The sequence below is a fragment of the Vulpes lagopus genome, chromosome 3 (assembly GCF_018345385.1).
Source record: "Vulpes lagopus strain Blue_001 chromosome 3, ASM1834538v1, whole genome shotgun sequence".
Classification (NCBI taxonomy): Eukaryota; Metazoa; Chordata; class Mammalia; order Carnivora; family Canidae; genus Vulpes; species Vulpes lagopus.
In genome coordinates this window covers 88,378,280-88,400,608 of record NC_054826.1, presented here as the reverse complement: position 1 = coordinate 88,400,608, position 22,329 = coordinate 88,378,280, and the positions used below count along the sequence as shown (strand labels likewise).

The following is a 22,329-nucleotide window of genomic DNA, read 5'->3' as shown; positions in this document are numbered from 1 at the left end:
TTGAGGCCAGCTGTGCCTGGAGTTTTCTTCATGGGAAGATTTCTTTCTTTCTGTCTCATTAAGGAAGTTCTGTGCCTAGCATGGGAGTTGAACTCGCAAGATTGAGATTGAGAGTCAGATGTTCCATCGACCAAGCTGTCCAGGCACCCGTGGGGATATTTTAAATTATAGGTTCAATTTCCTTAATAGACATGCAGCATTAGATTATCTATCTGTCTGTCTTTGGTGGGCTCCACATCCAGCATGGAGTCTAATGCAGGGCTTGAACTCATGACCCTGAGATTGAGAATTGAGCCAAGATCAAGAGACAGACACTCAACTGACTGAGCCACCCAGGTGCCCCTAGATTTTCTTTTTGTGAAAAATAAGTGTTGGGGCACCTGGATGGCTCAGTCAGCTGAGCATCTGCCTTTGGCTCAGGTCGTGATCCTGGGGTCCTGGGATCGAGTCCTGCATCAGGCTCCCCACAGGGAGCCTGCTTCTCCCTCTGCCTGTGTCTCTGCCCCCTCTCTGTGTCTCTCATGAATAAATAAAATCTTTCCAAAAAAAGTTTTGACGTGTAGATTTTTTCTTTGAAAGTGACCTTTTTCCTCAAGTTTTCAAATTTATTGGTCCATAATTTCTTCACTATATTTCCATAGACCATGGGACCTGTATAGGGATGTTCTTTCTTTGTGCCGGGTATTGGTGAATGAGCCTTTCTTCTTTATCACTTGATTAGTTTTGCCAAAGAACTGTCAAGGCACAGACTTGGTTTTGTCCTCTGTCTTCCTACCGTATGTAGGTATTGTAATTCATTGTTCATATATTAGCTATAACTTGCTCTTTTTCTTAAAAAAAAAAAAAAACAGATACTTACTGATTTTTTAACTGTTTTCTGCTATATACTACTAAAGATTCATTTTTTTCTTTTTTTTAATTTATATTTATTTATTTATTTTTATTTTTTTTATCAATTAATTTTTATTGGTGTTCAATTTACCAACATACAGAAAAACACCCAGTGCTCATCCCGTCAAGTGTCCCCCTCAGTGCCCGTCACCCATTCCCCCCACCCCCCGCCCTCCTCCCCTTCCACCACCCCTAGTTCATTTCCTAGAGTTAGGAGTCTTTATGTTCTGTCTCCCTTCCTGATATTTCCCACACATTTCTTCTCCCTTCCTTTATATTCCCTTTCACTATTATTTATATTCCCCAAATGAATGAGAACAAACACTGTTTGTCCTTCTCCGATTGACTTACTTCACTCAGCATAATACCCTCCAGTTCCATCCACGTTGAAGCAAATGGTGGGTATTTGTCATTTCTAATGGCTGAGTAATATTCCATTGTATACATAGACCACTTCTTCTTTATCCATTCATCTTTCGATGGACACCGAGGCTCCTTCCACAGTTTGGCTATTGTGGACATTGCTGCTAGAAACATCGGGGTGCAGGTGTCCCGGCGTTTCATTGCATCTGAATCTTTGGGGTAAATCCCCAACAGTGCAATTGCTGGGTCGTAGGGCAGGTCTATTTTTAACTCTTTGAGGAACCTCCACACAGTTTTCCAGAGTGGCTGCACCAGTTCACATTTCCACCAACAGTGTAAGAGGGTTCCCTTTTCTCCGCATCCTCTCCAACATTTGTGGTTTCCTGCCTTGTTAATTTTCCCCATTCTCACTGGTGTGAGGTGGTATCTCATTGTGGTTTGGATTTGTATTTCCCTGATGGCAAGTGAAGCAGAGCATTTTCTCATGTGCATGTTGGCCATGTCCATGTCTTCTTCTGTGAGATTTCTGTTCATGTCTTTGCCCATTTCATGATTGGATTGTTTGTTTCTTTGGTGTTGAGTTTAATAAGTTTTTTATAGATCTTGGAAACTAGCCCTTTATCTGATATGTCATTTGCAAATATCTTCTCCCATCTGTAGGTTGTCTTTTAGTTTTGTTGACTGTATCGTTTGCTGTGCAAAAGCTTCTTATCTTGATGAAGTCCCAATAGTTCATTTTTGCTTTTGTTTCTTTTGCCTTTATGGATGTATCTTGCAAGAAGTTACTGTGGCCAAGTTCAAAAAGGGTGTTGCCTGTGTTCTCCTCTAGGATTTTGATGGAATCTTGTCTCACATTTAGATCTTTCATCCATTTTGAGTTTATCTTTGTGTATGGTGAAAGAGAGTGGTCCAGTTTCATTCTTCTGTATGTGGATGTCCAATTTTCCCAGCACCATTTATTGAAGAGACTGTCTTTCGTCCAGTGGATAGTCTTTCCTGCTTTATCGAATATTAGTTGACCATACAGTTCAGGGTCCACTTCTGGGTTCTCTATTCTGTTCCATTGATCTATGTGTCTATTTTTGTGCCAGTACCACACTGTCTTGATGACCACAGCTTTGTAGTACAACCTGAAATCTGGTATTGTGATGCCCCCCACTATGGTTTTCTTTTTTAAAATTCCCCTGGCTATTCAGGGTCTTTTCTGATTCTCCACAAATCTTAAAATAATTTGTTCTAACTCTCTGACGAAAGTCCATGGTATTTTGATAGGGATTGCATTAAACGTGTAAATTGCCCTGGGTAACATTGACATTTTCACAATATTAATTCTGCCAATCCATGAGCATGGAATATTTTTCCATCTCTTTGTGTCTTCCTCAATTTCTTTCAGAAGTGTTCTATAGTTTTTAGGGTATAGATCCTTTACCTCTTTGGTTAGGTTTATTACTAGGTATCTTATGCCTTTGGATGCTGTTGTAAATGGGATTGACTCCTTAATTTCTCTTTCTTCAGTGTCATTGTTCGTGTATAGAAATGCCATTGATTTCTGGGCATTGATTTTGTATCCTGCCACGCTACCAAATTGCTGTATGAGTTCTAGCAATCTTGAAGTGGAGGCTTTTGGGTTTTCTATGTAGAGTATCATGTCATCGGTGAAGAAGGAGAGTTTGACTTCTTCTTTGCTAACTTGAATGCCTTTAATGTCTTTTTGTTGTCTGATTGCTGAGGCGAGGACTTCCAGTACTATGTTGAATAGCAGTGGTGAGAGTGGACATCCCTGTCTTGTTCCTGATCTTAGGGGAAAGGCTCCCAGTGCTTCCCCATTGAGAATGATATTTGCTGTGGGCTTTTCGTAGATGGCTTTTAAGATGTCGAGGAAAGTTCCCTCTATCCCAACACTCTGAAGAGTTTTGATCGGGAATGGATGCTGTATTTTGTCAAATGCTTTCTCTGCATCTAATGAGAGGATCATATGGTTCTTGGTTTTTCTCTTGCTGATATGATGAATCACATTGATGGTTTTAGGAGTGTTGAACCAGCCTTGTGTCCCGGGGATAAATCCTACTTGGTCATGGTGAATAATTTTCTTAATGTACTCTTGGATCCTCTTGGCTAGTATCTTCTTGAGAATTTTTGCATCCATGTTCATCAGGGATATTGGTCTGTAATTCTCCTTTTTGGTGGGGTCTTTGTCTGGTTTCGGGAATTAAGGTGATGCTGGCCTCATAGAAGGAATTTGGAAGTACTCCATCTCTTTCTATCTTTCCAAACAGCTTTAATAGAATAGGTATGATTTCTTCTTTAAACGTTTGATAGAATTCCCCTGGGAAGCCATCTGGCCCTGGACTTTTGTGTCTTGGGAGGTTTTTGATGACTGCTTCAATTTCCTCCCTGGTTATTGGCCTGTTCAGGTTTTCTATTTCTTCCTGCTCCAGTTTTGGTAGTTTGTGGCTTTCCGGGAATGCGTCCATTTCTTCTAGATTTCCTAATTTATTGGCGTACAGCTGTTCATAATATGTTTTTAAAATCGTTTGTATTTCCTTGTTGTTGGTAGTGATCTCTCCTTTCTCATTCATGATTTTATTAGAGTCTTCTCTCTCTTCTTTTTAATAAGGTTGGCTAATGGTTTATCTATCTTATTAATTCTTTCAAAGAACCAACTCCTGGTTCTGTTGATCTGTTCCACAGTTCTTTTGGTCTCGATTTTATTTAGTTCTGCTCGAATTTTAATTAACTGTCTTCTTCTGCTGGGGGTGGGGTCCATTTGCTGCTTTTTCTCTAGTTCCTTTATGTGTAAGGTGAGCTTTTGTATTTGAGTTCTTTCCAGTTTTTGAATGGATGCTTGTATTGCAATGTATTTCCCCCTGAGGACTGCTTTTGCTGCATCCCAAAGATTTTGAATGGTTGTATCTTCATTCTCATTAGTTTCCATGAATCTTTTTAATTCTTCCTTAATTTCCTGGTTGACCTTTTCATCTTTTAGCAGGATGGTCCTTAACCTCCACGTGTTTGTGGTCCTTCCAAACTTCTTGTTGTGATTAAGTTCTAATTTCAAGGCATTATGGTCTGAGAATATACAGGGGACTGTCCCAATCTTTTGGTATCGGTTCAGACCCGATTTGTGACCCAGTATGTGGTCTATTCTGGAGAAAGTTCCATGTGCACTTGAGAAGAATGTGTATTCAGTTGAGTTTGGATGTAAAGTTCTGTAGATATCTGTGAAATCCATCTGGTCCAGTGTATCATTTAAAGCTCTCGTTTCTTTGGAGATGTTGTGCTTAGAAGACCTATCGAGGGTCATTTTTTTTTTCTAAGCATAATTTTGTAACTGTGTCTCACAAGTTTTGGTATGTCATATTTTTGCTAATTCACCTAAAAATATTCTCTAATCTAGAGGTGCCTGGGTGGCTCAGTCTGTCTTTTAATCATGAAAACATCTGAAACTGTCTTTTTCCATGGTAGATCTTGAAGACCTTCAGTTGATTATTCAATCCTATTTCGGGTTATTGGTCTTTACACTTTTCTACCCTTTTCTGAAGCCATTTTGGTAATTCCTTAAGGTTTCTACCCAAAACATCTGTTTCTTTAGGGATTTCATGTGATATTCTCTTCAGAAAAACAAAATATATTTCATGGATATGTGAGTGTATCTCCTATATTTCCATAGATAGGTGACTCTGTATCTTCAAGTATCCTCATATTTATAGTTGTATTTTCTTTAAATGTTGCTTTTCTGGCATTTGGTGCTAAAAAAGATAAATGATTTCTTAAAGAGTCATCTTTGGTCATTTCATTCTTTTAGGCCTTAGTGTCACCTTATCTGCTGTGAATTAAGCCAAACCATCTTTTATTTTGCTTATATATTTTTTAAAGATTTTTTTTATTTATTCATTTGAGAGAGAGAGAAAGCATGAGTGGGGGAAGGAGCAGAGGGAGAGGGAAAAGCATACCTCCCACTGAGCAGGGAGCCTAACATGGGGCTGATCTCAGGACCCTGAGATCATGACCCAAGTAGAAGGCAGACACTTAACCGACCGAGTCACCCAGGCACCCCTATTTTGCATATATATATATTTTGTTTGTTTGTTTTTGTTTTTGCAGTGTATTTGATATTTGCCCATTATTTTGTTTTCTTTTTTTTTTTTTTTTTTTTGATCTTACAACTTGTGGCAGGTTTTGTTTTCAAATCAGTTATGTTTGTCATTGGTAAGAAATTTAGCACATTCATATGCCATCTTATAGCTTAGGCTTTTTGGGTTTTATTTTATAATTTTGTTTGCTGTATATCCTAGTATAACATCATTAACCCTTTGGGTGTTCTACTTAATTATAGTTTTTGTCATACATTCGATGTATTTTTTCACTGCTAGTCAAATTTATTTTCTTTTTTTCCTAATTTGATAGATTGCTGCTTTCTAGTTTTGATTATGAGGACATTACTGCTATAATTGAGTCTGTATTTCTCTGTTAATGCATCTTTGTTGAGTAATGTTTTATCAAGATCTTTTGATTTTCCATCTTCTCTTTCATCCAAGCTAGAAAAGAACATCAGGATGATACTACATTTCCACGTCACTCCCAAAGAGGTGTTTTGGTTTTGCTGTGATATTTCAGAATCTTGTGTTTCAGTCTGTTAGTTTAATGAACAGTCTATCAATTTTATGCCAAGAACTTAACATGTATTATAATTTACAAAAAATATCTTTTTCTCAGTTCACTGAGGTAAACTGCATATAACTTAAGTGTCAAGTCTGATGAGTTTTTATGTGTGTGTATATGCACGCATGTGCATGTGTATATGCATGTGTGGGTGCATGCACACACATATACCCCTTAATTTTTTTTTAAGAGGCGGAGAGAGAGAGCATATGCATGTGCATGAGCAGGGGAGGGGCAGAGGGAAAGCGAGAAAGAGAATCTCCAGCAGATTCCCCCGTTGAGTGCAGAGTCCAACTTGGGGCCCAATCTCACAACCCTGAGATCATGACCTAAGCCAAAATCAAGAGTCAGACTCTTAACTGACTGAGCCACCCAGTCACCCCTAAATTGAACCATTTTTGCTGTAGGTATATATAAAAATCCATTATAATATTGAGGAAATTCCTTTCTAGTTTACCAAGAGTTTTTTCTTTTTTTAAATCATGCTTTTGTGTTTATACTCACATGAACATATCATCATTTCTTTGTTTTTAAAACTATTCATTCTTATACTTATTTACACCCTCAGGAAATTCCTTCATGGCCTGTTCTTTCTCTTTAAGCCAGTTAAAAAGTGATTTTTCCTCATCTTGCATTCTTGATTATTTTCAGTGTCTTCTCTGAGAGCCTTGATTCATTGTCAGTGACTTCAAACACTACCAAATTATTGTTTGTCAAATCCTTATTTTCATTCTAGACCTGCAGTATTAGGCTTCACATTTAAGATACATCTTGTTAAAATACAGTATCCAACTTCTTTTTTCCTGAGTTTCCTTGCTTATGTTGTGATACTTGTGTTTATACAGCTGTTTTTGCATATACCCTGAGGAAACTTTCTGCCAATGATTGTTGACCATGTTCTACCACTCTCTCCTTTTACCAATTCTGTTTGCTTCACGGTTTTTGTTATAGTAGTTATGTAAGTGGTGGTTTTTGTTCTTTAGCTTTCCCTTTCCTTTTCTGAGAGAATTAGTTCTATAAAGAAAAGCCTGGTCACATAATTTAAATATACACTCAGATCTCTTCTCTGGTTCCCCTTTCTTTGAAACAGTGAGTGCTAAAGAAGAGGTATGCACTCTAAATGATATCCCAAATAATCCAATTGGATATCTTCTGTATGTTCTACAGCAATTTCAAGTGTGGTAGTTCCAAAATCTTCCCTTCTCATTTTTTACACATCTTAATTATCATCTCTGAATCGAAGACTTAGAACCTAGAATATGTATTGCAGTGAAATAAAATATTAAGCTGACTTTTTACATTTTAAAATTGAGAAAAAATTTAAAAATTTCATAAAATATATTAGTTTATTTCTATAATTCATAAATATAAACTTGTGTAGTACTCAAAAATATTCTTTAAGGTAGGAAGTGATCACATGCTTTGGAGGCTTGGTCTAAAATTACTCTGTAATCCTTTCCATTACTTCTCTTATGACCCTTTCTGTCATCATAGCTCCAAGCTAGGTCCTCAACTTTTCCTGTGCTATTTGCCCTTTGCTCATTTCCTGAATGTATTAAAGGAGCTTTGCCTTTGCTTGTCATGGCGCTGTGTTCATGAAGAGCATGGTATTACTGTTTCTCCAATAGCTGTTGTTCAGTGAAGCTCAAAATAGAACTTAGTTTTTCCTTATGTAATCTATCTGCTGTGTACTTTCACCTGAGCAGTTATACTACTTGCATGTTTCCTTACCAGTTTGTAAGCTACTTGGATACAAGAGCAATTTTATTAATCTTAGCATTTCTCAGTTAAACTAGCAAGGTCCCAGATACATTGTGAGATTTTATAATTTTTATGAATTAAGGCAATTGCATTAATATTTTGGTTATGGTTTCTCATCCTCCCTCAAAGAATAAAGCCAAACAAATATTCTACAAACTATTTTGGTAATCATGGTAAAGATTGGTTCCCATACAGCTTTTTCCATGTCATCCAATTCTGAACATTGCAGATTGAACAGAAATTCCAGGGATCAGTATCATTTAAGGATGTGACAGTGGGCTTCACCCTGGAAGAGTGGCAGCACCTGGACTCAACTCAGAGGTCCTTATATAGAGATGTGATGCTGGAGAACTACAGTAACCTTGTCTTACTGGGTAAGGTCTGTTTTTATGTAATTCTAAATAGCATGTTTTAATTCTTTTAATTATGAAGCATATTGACACTGTAGAGTTTAATGATATTGGAACTCAGGAATCTGTTGATGATCCCTTTTGGGCACCAGAAAGGTATTTGTGTTTAACCTCTCAGTGAAATGTTCAGTAGCATCTTCACTGAGCAGCTCCAGAAGTTTCCTCCTCTTTCAGAGGCTCTGCAGTCTAGACCATCTGGTCTGAATCCTATTTTTTTTCTATTTTGACAGGGTATTGTGTTACCAAACCAGAAGTAATCTTCAGGCTAGAGCAAGGAGAGGAGCCATGGATATTGGAGGAAGAATTCCCAAGCCAGAGCTTCCCAGGTAGAATAAATGTATACTCTACAGATGAACATTGGGGGATTTACTATTTTCCCATGACTAATCCAGAAGTTGAAAACTTTGAGATGTTTTTTCAAGAATATCTCTTTAGAATATCTCTTTAATCCTTGAAAGTAACTGGGAATACTGATTTTTGAACCAAATCTCCAGATACGACTCTTACAAAAAAAAGTTCTTTTTGAGTATTTACCATTCTTAACATCTGTCAACAGACCAGCCTTTGTCTACCCTACCTCATCTTTACTGTTGTTTTTCTTCATTGCTCTGTTTCTCAAAGCAGTTTCGGTTGTCCACCTTACCACCATTGCACCGCATTCCTCCCATCATCATGCATTCTTTCATATGTTCTTTTTTTTTTTTTGAGTCAAATAAGGTTTGAGTACTTACTATTGTCTAAGTGCTATAGTACTGAAAGAAACAAATGTTGATGAGTTTATACAAGTAGTAGTGGCCAACAAATATATGAAAAGATGGTCAACATTATTAAACATCAGGGAAATGCAAATCAAAACCACATATCACACCATTTAGAATGGTTAGCACCAAAAAGACAAGACATAACAAGTGTTGTTGGGGATGTGGAGAAAAGGGAATCCTTGTTCACTGTTGGCAGTGAGTTAAATTGATGCACTACTATGGAAAACAGAATAGAGATTACTCAAAAAGTGAAATCTAGAGCTATCATATGACCCAGTAGTTCCACTTGGGAATACACTGAAAGGAAATGAAAACAGTATATCAGAGAGAGAATACGCACACTCATATTTATCACAGCATGATTCACAATAGCCAGATACACAAACAACCTAAGTGTCCACCAGTGGGTGAATAGATAAAGAAAATAGGTACGTGTAAATAATAGAATATTATTCAGCCATGAGAAAGGACATTCTACCACTTGCGACATGGAGGGTTTGAGTGCATTATGAGATAAGTCTAACAGAGAAAGACAGATACCGTATGGTATCACTTATATCTGTAATCTAGAAAAGCCAAACTTATTATAAAAGAGAGTAATAACATGGTGATTAACAGTGGGTGGAGAGATGTGGGAAAGGAGAGATGTTGTTTAAGGGTATAAAAGTGTAACAGGTAGTAAATAAGCCCTAGAGATCTAATATACCACATAGTGAATATAAACAATATTGTATTGTAATAACCAAATTTGCTAAGACACTAGAACTTGATTATTCCAATCATTCGTAAGAAATGGTAATTATGTAGCATAATAGAAGTGTTATTAGTACCGTGGCAATTATACAGTATATAAATATCAAGTTAACAGGTTGTACATTGTAAATTTATACAGCTTTATGTCAAATATAAATTAAAAGCATTGCACTAAAACCAGATACTTATGTGTATTAAAGCTCTGTAGTGGTAAAAATTATCCTAGAAATTAGATCAGAGTTAAATTGACAGTGCTACTCTAAGAAGAGTAGTGAAGGTAAACCTTAAGGAGATCACCATCAGAGTAGAATTTGAATGAAAGGATTGTGTGAGCTGTGGAGATCCTGCCTCTTCTCTGCAGAGGTGATAGCAACTGCTAAGCCAGTGAGCAGGAATATGTTTGGTTTTTTCTTGGGAAATAGCAAAAAAAAGGTCACAGTGGCCAAAGGGGAATGATTGATGGGAGGTGGGGTAGGAAATGATGTCAGGCAGCGATGGTCCAAAAGATGAATATCATAAATCTTACTAAAGATTTTAATTCTTACTAGTGTATTTTGGTAAACAAGTGACATCTTATTTACGTGTATAAGATCTTTCTTACCTCTACAGAGAAAATATTGGGAAGAACCTAAGTACTCATATAGTTCACTAGAGGACCCTTGTGGTTTTCCTGAAGGGTGATCAAGGTCATTTAATCAAAATTGGAAGGCATGGAGGTAATAAGAAGAGGTTGGATTCTCTCTGTACTTGGATTAACTAAGGAACTAACATTTCTATCTTCAGAGGAACAGAAAGGGACAAGAGAGTGGTACTTGAAGTATTTAAAGGACTAATGATTAAAAACTTCCCAAATTTGGCAAAAGGCATGGAAGTACTCATTGAAGAATCTGATTGAACTCAGAGAAATCCAAGATATCCACACTAATGGCATGTCATCATTAAATTTCTGAATACAAAAGAGAAAAAATTGTGAAAGTTAGAAATGAACTCATTTCCTTTGGAAATAATAGTGGATTTCTCATCTGAAACTACAGAGGCTAGAAGGAAATAAAATATTTTTTTCCAAGTACTGAAAGAAAAGAACTTTCAAACAAAACTTCTGTGGCTTGTGAAAATATATTCATGAAAGAATGACAACCGAAGATATCATAGAAAGGAAAACAAAGAGAAAATGTTGGTAGCATACCTATCTTTTAAAAATGGCTAGAGGAAGTTTCCAGAGAAAGGAAATAACACAAGAAAACTTGGAACCTCAGAAAAGAAAAAAAAAAAAAAACATTGGAAGTGGCAAAAATAGGGGTAAATATAGTGGAATTTTGTCTCAGGAGTTTCTGTAATCATATTTGATTGTTGAAGCAAAATTTAGAATATCATATGATTTGATGTTCTACATGTGGAGGGAGTGATATAATTTAAAAGATAGAATACAGAGATTTGATTGGAATTAAAGTGTTATAATTCCTTTGAAGTAGTAAGATGTTGATCCAGGAAGACTGTGATAAATTATATATGGGCATTTTACCTAGAAATGGACTTAAATACCTAGAACAACCACTAAAAAACTATACGAAGTAAACACTTAGAAATATTATAAGCGGGATCCCTGGGTGGCGCAACGGTTTAGCGCCTGCCTTTGGCCCAGGGCGCGATCCTGGAGACCCGGGATCAAATCCCACGTCGGGCTCCCGGTGCGTGGAGCCTGCTTCTCTCTCTGCTTCTCTCTCATCTCTCTCTGTGTGACTATCATAAATAAATAAAAATAAATTAAAAAAAAAAGAAATATTATAAGCAAATAAAAATGGAATTTAAAAAAATGTTCAGGTAACCAGTAAGAAAATAAATTAGGAACAGATGAATGAGAAAACAACAGAAAAATACAATGGCAACTTAAACCATGATGTTAGCAGTGTCTACTGTAAATGTAAATGATCTAAATACACCAGTTGAGGTGTAGACAGTATAAAATGATGCATAAATATGTTATTTGCAAAGAAATTCACTTCAGATACAACGTAGGGAGGTTGGTGGAGAATAGAAAAAAATACACTATGCAAACATTAATGAAAACAAAAGCAATACTGACTCCATTGATAGCAGATAAAACAGTCTCAAGAACAAAGAAAATCATGAGAGAAAAAGAGCAATATTCCAGCAGAAGAGACAGTGATCCAAAACGTGACCCTACCAAACAACAGAACCTCATAGTACACAAATCAAAACTGATTTAACTGAAAGGAGAAATAAACAAATTTTCAATTATATTTGGGGAATTTACTACACTTTCAGCAATTGGTAGAACTTCTAGACAGCAGATATGAATTAACAGCAGAACTGAACACCATGGACCAATAGGATTGAATAAACATTTGTGGAATACTACCTAAAAACAGCAAGATATGCATTCTTCTCAAGTGCCTGTGGAACATTCGTAAGATACAACATCCTGAGCCATAAACAAACCTTAGTAAATTTAGCAGAACTGAAATTGTGCTTTGTTCTCCCAGCACAAGGAAATCAAACTATGAATCAGTAATAGAATGTCAATAGAAAAATACCCAAACCCAGAATGAAACAAGACACATGTAAGTAAAACATGAATCAAAGGAAATTTTAAAAATACACAGAACTGAATGAAAAAAATACACCAATTTATGTGGGAGGCAGCTAAAGCAGTGCTGATAGGGAAATGTATAGTACTAAATACTAACATTGGGTAAGATGAAAGGTCTCAAGTCCATAATTAATTTTCTACCTTAAGAAACTGCAAAAAAAGCAAAATAAATCCACAGCAAGTAGGAGGAAGAAAATAAAAAAGAGCAGAAATCAATGAAGTTGAAAATAGGAAAATATATAATAGAGAAACCTAATGAAACACAAAGCCAGTTCTTAGAAAAAAAAATCAATAGAATTTATAAACCTAGCAATCTTTACATACACACAAAAAAGACAGACCACCAATATTAGGGAAAAAATGGGGAATATCATTTCTGCATTCATTAATAGGATGATAATTTAAACATTATGCTCTTAATTTGACAGTTGAGAAGAGATGGGTCAATTCTTTAGAAATTCCAGATTGCCAAAACTCAAGATGACATGCATAATTTGAAGGTTCCATAGATTATCATCGTTGACATAGGTAATTTGAATTAAAGAAATTTAAGATAAAAAGATTAAAAAATCCCTTCTGGCTGTTTTCATTGTAGAAGACTACCAAACATATAAACTTAAGGAAGAATTAACAGTCATCTTACACAGTGGCCTCCAGAAAAATAGAAACAGGGAACACTTCCTAACAGGTTTTTTGTTATTCTGATACCAAAACCATACAACAACAGAACAGGAAACAATAACAAATCTATAGACCTATATCTCTCATAAATTTACTACAAGCAAAATTCCTTAACAAAAATTAGCAAATAGAAACCTGTCATGTATAAAAAGCATCATACACTATGACCAAGTAAGATATATTCTGAGTATGCAAGTTGGTTCAACATTTAGAAACCAATCAGTGTAATCCATTATAGGCTAACAAAGATGCTATTATACATAGAATTGCTTTATTAATTTTGTTTCAGATTGTTTATTGCAGGTGTGTAGAAACACAGGTGATTTGGGACCGGTTATATTGTAGTCTGCAACTTTTATAAATTCATACATTACCTATGGTAGCTTTCTTGTAGGTTCCTTAGGATGATTTGTAGTTATAGGGAACCTTCCTTACTCTTTTTTTTAATCTCAAAAGCAGATAGTGACTTTAAAAGAAAGAAAAAAAGTACAGATATTTCTTATGAATATAGATGCAAAAATCCAAATAAAATTCAACCATGTATAATAAGCATTACATACCATGGGCAAGTAGGATTGATTCCAGACATGCATGCAAGGTTTGTTCAACATTCAAAAATCAATTAATATAATCCATCCCAAGAGTAGGCTGCAGAAAGAAAAATTATGTGATCCTATCAGTTGATGCAGAAGCAGCATTTGACAGAATCCAGCACCCATTCATGATAAAAACTCAGTAAACTAGGAATAGAGAATTTCCTCAACTTGATAAAAAACGTCTACCAAAAAATCTGTTAACAACATACATAGTCAAGAGAAACTGGATACTTTGTCCCTAAGGTCAGGCACGAGTCAAGGATGTCCATTTTTACCACTTACTTGACACCTTACTAGAAATCCCAGGTAATACAATAGGACAGGAATATAAAAGGTATATAGATACAAAGGAAGAAATAAAACTCCTTTTTTTGTAGAGATTTGAATTGTCTTAAGAATCCTGAAAGAGTACCACATTTGTACAAGTAAGTCATTTATAGCAAGGTTGCAGGATACAAGCTTGATATTCAAAAGTCATTTGGCTTTGTTAATATTTTAGTTGTAGTTGTCATTTTGTTGTTGAGTTACAAGAGTTCTTTGCATGTTCTATATGCTAATCCCTAATTATGTGTATAATTTGCAAATATTTTCTCTCATTTCTAAAGTGTCATTTTACTATTTTGGCTGTGTGTTCTGCAGCAAAAACGGTTTTTTGTTTCATGAAGTACAATTTATCTGTTCTGTCTTTTGTCACTTTTGGTTTTGGTATTGTATCTAAAAGGACTGTTTCTCTCCCAAGGACACAAAGATTCACTCCTGTGTTTTCTCTAAGTAAATAGCTGTTTCATTTAGATCTGTTACCCATTTTTGTGTATGGTGTGAGAAAAGGGTTTTAATTGTTTCGCATGTATGTATCCAATTGCTTCAGCATCAGTTGTTAAAAAGGATTTTTTTTAACCATCGAATCATCTTTACATCTTACTGAAAATGAATTGAAGAGAAATACTCAGATTTATTTCTGGATTCCCAATTTAATTGCATAAAGTTTGTCCTTATGCCAGGACCACATTGTCTTGATTACTGTAGCTTTGTAGCAGGTTTTAAGATCATGAAATTTGAATCTCCTTTTTATGACTTTTCCAGATTGTTTTGATTTTTTTCAGTTCCTTCAATTTTCTTTTTTTAAAAAAAGGATTTATTTATTTATTTATTTATTTATTTATTTATTTATTTATTTATGTATGTATGTTAGACACAGAGAGAGAGAGAGAGGCAGAGACACAGGAGGAGGGAGAAGCAGGCTCCATGCTGGGAGCCCGACGCGGGACTCGATTCCCGGACTCCAGGATCGCGCACCTGGGCCAAAGGCAGGCGCTAAACCACTGAGCCACCCAGGGATCCCCAGTTCCTTCAATTTTCAAATGAATATTTGAATCAGCTAGTTAGTTTCTGCAGAGGCAGCTGGAATTTGCATAGGGAGTATATTGAATTTAGCTACCACTTTGGCATTTATTGTCATCTTTAACAATGTTAAAGTCATCTGATTCATGAGCATGATGGATATGTTTACATTTTAGCTTTGTTTTGTGTTTTCAGACCTAATGAGCTCTGCATCTCCTTACCTAAGATTATCATAGGTATTTTATTCTTTTTATGAGTGGAATTATTTTGTTAATTTTATTTACAGACTTTTTCTTGTTAGCATATGGAAATACAATTTTTTAAAAGATTATTTATTTGAGAAAGAGAATGCACTTGCACTTTCTCCTGCCCACACACAGCAGGAAGAGCAGAGTGAGAGGGACAAGCAGTTCCATGCTGAGCAGGGCTGAATTCCAGGACCCCAAGATCATGACCTGAGCTGAAACCAAAAGTCAGATGCCCAACCGACTGAGCGACCCAGGTGCCCTTACAATCAGTTTTTGTTTGTTGATCTTGTATCCTGTAACCTTGTTGAATTAATTTATTAATTTTAATAGTGTTTTAGTGGATTCTTTAAGTTCTAGGTACAAAATTGTGTCAACTGCAACTACGGATAGTTTTCTTTCTCTTTGTCCAACCTGAATTTTTCTTTTCCTGGCTATAATTATCTGTATGTGTAGTGAGAGTAGATTCTTGTCTTGTTCCTGACCTTAGAGGGAAAGCATTCCATTTTGCACCATTTATTGTGTTGTTATTTGTGGGCTTTTCATAGATGTTTCTTCCTCTGCCTATGCCTCTGCCTCTCTCTCTCTCTCTCATGAATAAATAAGTAAAATCTTTAAATAAATAAATAAATTTGCAGTACAGTATCATTAACTATAGTCACTATGTTGTACATTACATCCCTTAATTTATTTTTTCTAACTGGAAGTTTGTACCATTGACTCCCATGCCCACCTCCAAACCCGGAACTCTGGCAGCTACCAGTGTGTTCTCTATATCTGTCAGATCTTTGTATTTGTGTTTTGCATTTTTCAGATTCCACATATAAGTGAGATCATTATTGTATTTTCTTCCTCTGTCTGACTTACATCACTTTGCATAATGCCTTCAAGGTCCATCCATGTTGTCCCCAAATGGCAAGATTTCATTAATTTTTATTGCTGAATAATATTCCACACACATTCATAATATATATAATGTACAATATATGTACACATATATGTAAAATATATAATACAGTATGTATAAACACATATATGAAATAAATATAGTATACATAATATATGTAGCTTAATATATAAATATTTATTTATTTGTTGTTTATTTGTGTAATGCTGCAGTGAAGAAAGATGCATATATCTTGTCAGGTTAATGTTTTCATTTTCTTCAGATAAATACCCAGAAGTGGAATTGCTGGCTCATATGATATTTCTGTTTTTTTTTTGTTTTTTTTTTTTTTTAATTATTTATGATAGTCACAGAGAGAGAGAGAGAGAGGCAGAGACACAGGCAGAAGGAGAAGCAGGCTCCATGCACCGGGAGCCCGATGTGGGATTCGATCCCGGGTCTCCAGGATCGCGCCCTGGGCCAAAGGCAGGCGCCAAACCGCTGCGCCACCCAGGGATCCCTGTTTTTTTTTTTTTTTTTGTGCTCCAAGGTGGTTTATTAGTACACAAAGGAGCCTATTTCTATTTTTAATATTTTGAGGAACTTCCATATTGTGTTCTAGAATGACTGCACAGTTTACATTCTCATGAACAGTACACAAGGGTTTCCTTTTCTTCACATCCTTGTATACTTGTTATGTCTTGTCGCTTTTATAACAGTCATTCTAATAGGTGTGAAGTGCTATCTTGTTGAGGTTTTGATTTGCATTTCCCTGGTGATGAGTGATGTAAAGCACCTTTTCATATATTTGTTAGACATTTGGATGTCTCCTTTGGAAAAACAGCTTTTTGTGTCCTCTGCCCATTTTAAATCAGATTTTATTTTTCCAATTGAGTAATATTAGTTCTATCTTAGATATTAACCACTTATCAGATAAGAGGTTGTAAATATTTTCTCCCATTCAGTGCGTTGTCATTTGGTTTTGTTGTAGGTCTCCTTTGCGGTGCAGAAGCTTTTTAGCTTGATATAGTTCTATGTGTTTATCTTGACTTATATTGCCTTTGCTTATGCGGTCAAATCCAAAACATTGCTAATACATGCCAAGGAGCTTATTGCCTATGCTTTTCTCTAGGGCTTTTTTAGTTTCAGGTTTTATGTTTAAGTCTTCATTTTGTGTTACATTTTGTGTATGGTATAAGATAGTGGTTCATTTTCATTCTTTTGCATGTGGCTGTCCAGTTTTCTTAACACTATTTATCGAAGTTGTGACCGTCCTTTCCCCATTGTATGTTTTTGACTCCTTTGTTGTAGATTAGTTGACAGAAATAGGTTTATTGCTGGACTATCTGTTCTGTTTCATTGATCTGTGTGTCTGTTTTATGCCAATCATACTGTTTTGCTTACAATAGCTTTATAGTATAGTTTGAAATCAGCAAGCATGATACCTTCAACTTCCTTTTCCTCAAGATGGCTTAAGCTATTCAAGATCTTTTGTAGTTCTACACAGATTTTAGTATTATTTCTTCTAGTGTGAAAATTGCTATTGGTATATTCATAGGGATTGCATTGAATCTGTACTTTGCTTTGGGTAATAGAGACATTTTAATGATGATAATTCTTCCAAATCCATGAGCATAGTGTATCATCTGTGTTGTCTTCCATTTCGTATGCATTTCTTTCATCAGTGTTTTATAATTTGAAGAATACAGATCTTCTTTTGTCTTCTTGGTTAAGTTTAGTCCTAGGTATTTTGTTCTTTTTGGTGCAATTGTAAATTGTAAATGCTTTCTTAATTTTTTCTCTATTCATTATTATTATATAGAAATGTAACAGGTTTCAGTATATTGGGGCAGAGGTGGGGGCAAGGCTGCAGCAGGGTCAGTGTGCAGGCCAGTGTGGGACCCAGGAGGGGACAGAGATGAGGGGCTCCTAGGGGCTGAGGTGCTTAGGTCAGGGGGCCTGGCGACTCTCCTGGAGCCTAAAAGTGAGAGAGAAAATGGGAGAGGATCGGGGCCCAGGATGATGTGTGAGGCAGGAGAGAACATCAGAGGGTGCAAGGAGGTGCCTGGTGAGCCTAGCAACACCTGCTCAGCCTCCTGTAGTGAGCTGGCAAACAGACCGCGATGGGCTGGGGGTGGTGGGTTGTGACCCGCAAGTCTGGCGCCTGCCACGGTGTGGGAATGGGGTCTGAGCCTCTTTGGAGCAGACTGGAGTGGGGACTTGAACTTGCAGAGCAGGAGGGTGATATGTCAACAGTCCTGGGGGCGAGGATGAGGGCAAGTGTCTCTGCATACCTGGAGAGGTAGAGGCAGGAGTGACAGAAGCAGGTGTGGGGTAGTGGGAGTGTGTGTGCAGGGCCAGGCAGTCTGGGCAGCGGGTTCTGCCTGTGATGGACTGCAGTGGTGACTCTGTGGCAGCCACGGACATGTGGCCCCTTGTCATGCTGCTGCTGTGCTGGGTATGCTGCAGTTTGTCTCAGCTCATATGTAACATAACCAGGTCTTTAGAATACACTGCTTGCAGTGAAACTGTTGTCACCCCATGTTTTGTTAATAAGGTGGATGCAACCAACATTAAAGAAGTGTATGCAAAATGGAAATTTAGAGGAAAAAGATATTTTCACCTTTGATGAAGCCATATAAAGGACCACTCATGGCTCTAAATTTGAGTACCAAAATCTCACCACAAGAGTTACTTAATAGCATTGTCTCTTTGAAGGTGGTTAAGGAAGAGGCTATGGTAGGAAACTATACTTGCCAGGTAACAGAATTAAGCAGAGGAGGGGAAACCATCCTAGAACTAAAACATTGTATTGTTTCATGGTTTTCTGCAAATGAAAACATCCTCATTGTTATCCCAGTTTTGGCTATACCTCTGTCTTGGAGACAGTTTTGTATTGTGATAATAAAATGAAATCCAGTCTGACAAAGGAGGAGACCATTCTTTTATATTTGTTGGACTAGTATTCACTAAAGTTGTCATTTCGTCCCGAGTATATATTCAACAAAGAATGCTTGTAGACTTGGTGGACTTGGTGTAATTGTAATTCCTACAGTGATATTACTACTGCTTCAGTACTGTGTGTTTATGTTGGTGTTTGACTGTCTTCCTTCACCATTGCCATGTTGATCCTTTAGGTACTGGGCTGTGTGCTCTCTGTGGTGGGACTAAGCGTCTGTGTCTCAGACTGCTGCACAGGGCATGGCCCTCTTCCTTCTGATTCCAGCTTTGGTTATTACAGTTCTAGCAGAATTACTTGGGCTAATTTATATGAAATGTTGCTTCTCATCAGAAGACTATACAATCTTCTAGGAAATGAGTAACTGATGTGAAATGCAGTATAGAAGTGTTCCTTAGGCAGCACTTGAAGAAGTGTGATAGCATATAAGTATACAAACTCCTTTCCTGGAGAACTGGAGAGCCAGAGTGCAGCAGAGGGAGAAGGCAGAAAAGACATCCTCCAGCTTTAGTGAGGCCAAGGGAGAGTGCATCATTGTGCACACCTACCATTTTCAAATGATAAACCAGCCTTGCATCAGTAGGATGAATCCCACAGGGTCTTTGTATATAACTAATTTTGGGTGTTACTATATGACATTTACTAGTTTTTGCTGAGTATCTGTGGGCCTATATTCAAAAGATGTTGATCTTAGTTTTTTTAGACATTGACCTGTAGTTGTCTTTTGTCGTGTCTGATTTTAGTGCCAGTGTGGTATATATACTCTCATGTAATGAGTTGGGAAGTCTTTTCTATTTTCTGGAGGAGTATTTTAATAATTAGTATTAATTATTATTTAAATGATTTTTTAAAATTCACCAGTGAAACCATGTGGACCTGGGCTTTTTTTATGGGGAATTTTAAAATGACTATCTCAGTGTATTTACTTCTTATACTTTTTTCAGATTTCTTATCTCTTCTTGAGTTAGTTTTTACATTTTTCCTTATTCTAGAAGTTTTTGTATTTCAGCAAAGTTACCAAAGTTGTCAGCATACAGTTCAAAACATTCATTTATAATTTTGTTTTTGTAACATACAAAACATTCTAGTTTCGTAGTTAATATATTCTATCCCTAGTGTATGTACCATCGGTATTCCATAACTTTAGGAATTTGAATCTTAGTGTCTTATTTCCATGTTAGTCTAAATGCAGGTTTGTCAGGTTTCTTGATCTTTTCAAAGAATCATCTGTTGTCTTTCTTTGCTGTTGTATTAATTGTTACTGTTACCTCATTTTCTAACCCTGCTTGCTTTGGATTTGTATTGCTTTTTTTCCATAGTCCTTAGTTGTACAAGGCAGGTTATTGATTTAGGATCATTCTTTTTTTTTTTTTTTTTTTAAGATTTGTGTATTTGAGAGAGTGAGAGAGTGCATTTATTTATTTATTTGAGAGAGAGAGAGATAGCATGCCTATGCACCCGTGTGAGCTGGGGAAGGGGCAGAGGAGCGGGAGTGGGAGAGGGAGAGAGAGCAGAGGAGAGGGAGAATCCCAGGTAGACTCTTCACTGAGTGGGGCTCGATCTCATAACCCTGAGATTATGACTTGAGCTGAAATCAAGAGTCAGACACTTAACAGACTGAGCTACCCAGGTGCCCTGGGATTGTTCTGTTTTAATATGTTTATTTTGGATATAAATTGTCTTTTAAGTACTGTTTTGGTGTGTTTCATAAGTTTGGTATATTAGATCTACCTTTTTACTCAAAGTATTTTTCCAAGTTTCCTTGTTATTTTTTCTTCTATTTTATTCAGAGATGTGTTATTTAATCTTATATCTGATTTTGCAAAATTCCTTTGTATTATTGATTTATAATTTCCTTCCATTTTGGTGGGAGAACCTTTTAAAAATCTATCCTGGGGAACGTTTCTTTCTTTTTATTTTTTTTTAAGATTTTAAAAATTTATTCATGAGAGACACACAGAGAGAGGCAGAGACACTGGCAAAGGGAGAAGCAGGATCCATGCAGGGAGCCTGACGCAGGACCCGATCCTGGGTCCCCAGGATCACACCCTGGGCTGAAGGCAGCACTAAACCGCTGAGCCACCCAGGCTGCCCTACGTTTCATTTTTTGAAGAAATATATTCTGCTTTTTTTTTAGTGGATTGTCATATATATATCTTCTAGGTCTAGATTACTTTATAGTATTGTTGTAACATCTTTTTTTGTTGTTGTTTTTGCTTGTATTCTGCCACTTGTTTTATCCATTAGTTAAAGGAGATCTTAAAGTCTCTATTATTGTTGACATGTGTGTTTTTCCTTTTAATTCTGTCAGTATTTCCTTCATGCACTTGATTTGTTTTTTGCAGCATATAATTGCTTGGATTTATGTCTCCTGTACTGATTGACTGGTTTCATTATATAATATCCCACTTTGTCTCCAATAACACTTTTTTGTGTTAAAATAAATTTTGCCTAATAGTAATATAACCCCTAAAACCTTTTTAAAATGTTGTGTACTTGATATATCTCTGATTTTTTTTAAAGGTTTTATTTATTTATTCATGAGAGACTCACAGAGAGAGAGAGAGAGAGAGAGAGGCAGAGACACAGGCAGAGGGAGAAGCAGGCTCCATGCAGGGAGCCCGACTTGGGACTCAGTCCCCCGTCTCCAAGATCAGGCCCTGGGCTGAAGGTGGCGCTAAACCACTAAGCCACCGGGGCTGCCCTGATTTTTAAAACTTTCAACCTATTCATGCTTTCAGTCTTAATAGACAACATGTGCTTGCACTTACATATTTTGTACAACCTGACATTTGCTACTTTTTTATTGGATTTCTAAATCCATTCCCAGTTTTCTGTTACTGATATTGTTGGACTTATGCTTGCCATTTTACTTATTGGTGTTTATCTGCCTCGTGCCTTTCTGATCCAGTAGTTCATTTATTACTGCCTTCTTTTTCAGTATGTTTTAGCATAATTTGATTTATTTAATGACTATTTCACTTAAAAATTATTTTCCTAGTGGTTGTTATAAGATTTACCTCATCAGAATCTACTTGAGATTTATGCTCCCTTATCTACACAGAAGTATAGAATGTCAATCACATATAATTCTATTTATTCTACTCTATTTTGTGATATTACTTTTATGCATAGTAGATCTGTATATGTTTAAATTCCAACAATACATTTGTTATAATTACTACATTATATAATTTGATGTCTTTTTTTTAAATTATTTATTTTATTTATTTTTTAATGATAGTCACATAGAGAGAGAGAGAGGTAGAGACACAGGCAGAGGGAGAAGCAGGCTCCATGCACCAGGAGCCCGATGTGGGATTCGATCCCGGGTCTCCAGGATCGCGCCCCGGGCCAAAGGCAGGCGCCAAACCGCTGCGCCACCCAGGGATCCCCTAATTTGATGTCT

The 22,329-nt window shown here is 36.5% G+C and overlaps 2 protein-coding genes across 7 annotated transcripts in view; both read left to right on the top strand.

Annotated features, from left to right (window-relative positions):
• Positions 1 to 22,329, top strand: part of ZNF37A (zinc finger protein 37A) — a 109,230-nt gene that overhangs the window by 8,802 nt on the left and 78,099 nt on the right. For all 6 annotated transcript variants that reach the window (XM_041748868.1, XM_041748867.1, XM_041748866.1 and 3 more), the window contains exon 2: positions 8,318 to 8,413. The gene's annotated coding sequence lies outside the window, so the exon portion shown is untranslated. The remainder of the gene's footprint in view (positions 1 to 8,317; positions 8,414 to 22,329) is intronic.
• LOC121487301 (zinc finger protein 33B-like) overlaps positions 1 to 22,329 on the top strand; it is a 57,199-nt gene that overhangs the window by 8,802 nt on the left and 26,068 nt on the right. Inside the window, 2 exon segments of the mRNA XM_041748861.1 lie at positions 7,907 to 8,051; positions 8,318 to 8,413. Coding sequence (XP_041604795.1) covers positions 7,907 to 8,051; positions 8,318 to 8,413 — 241 coding nt within the window.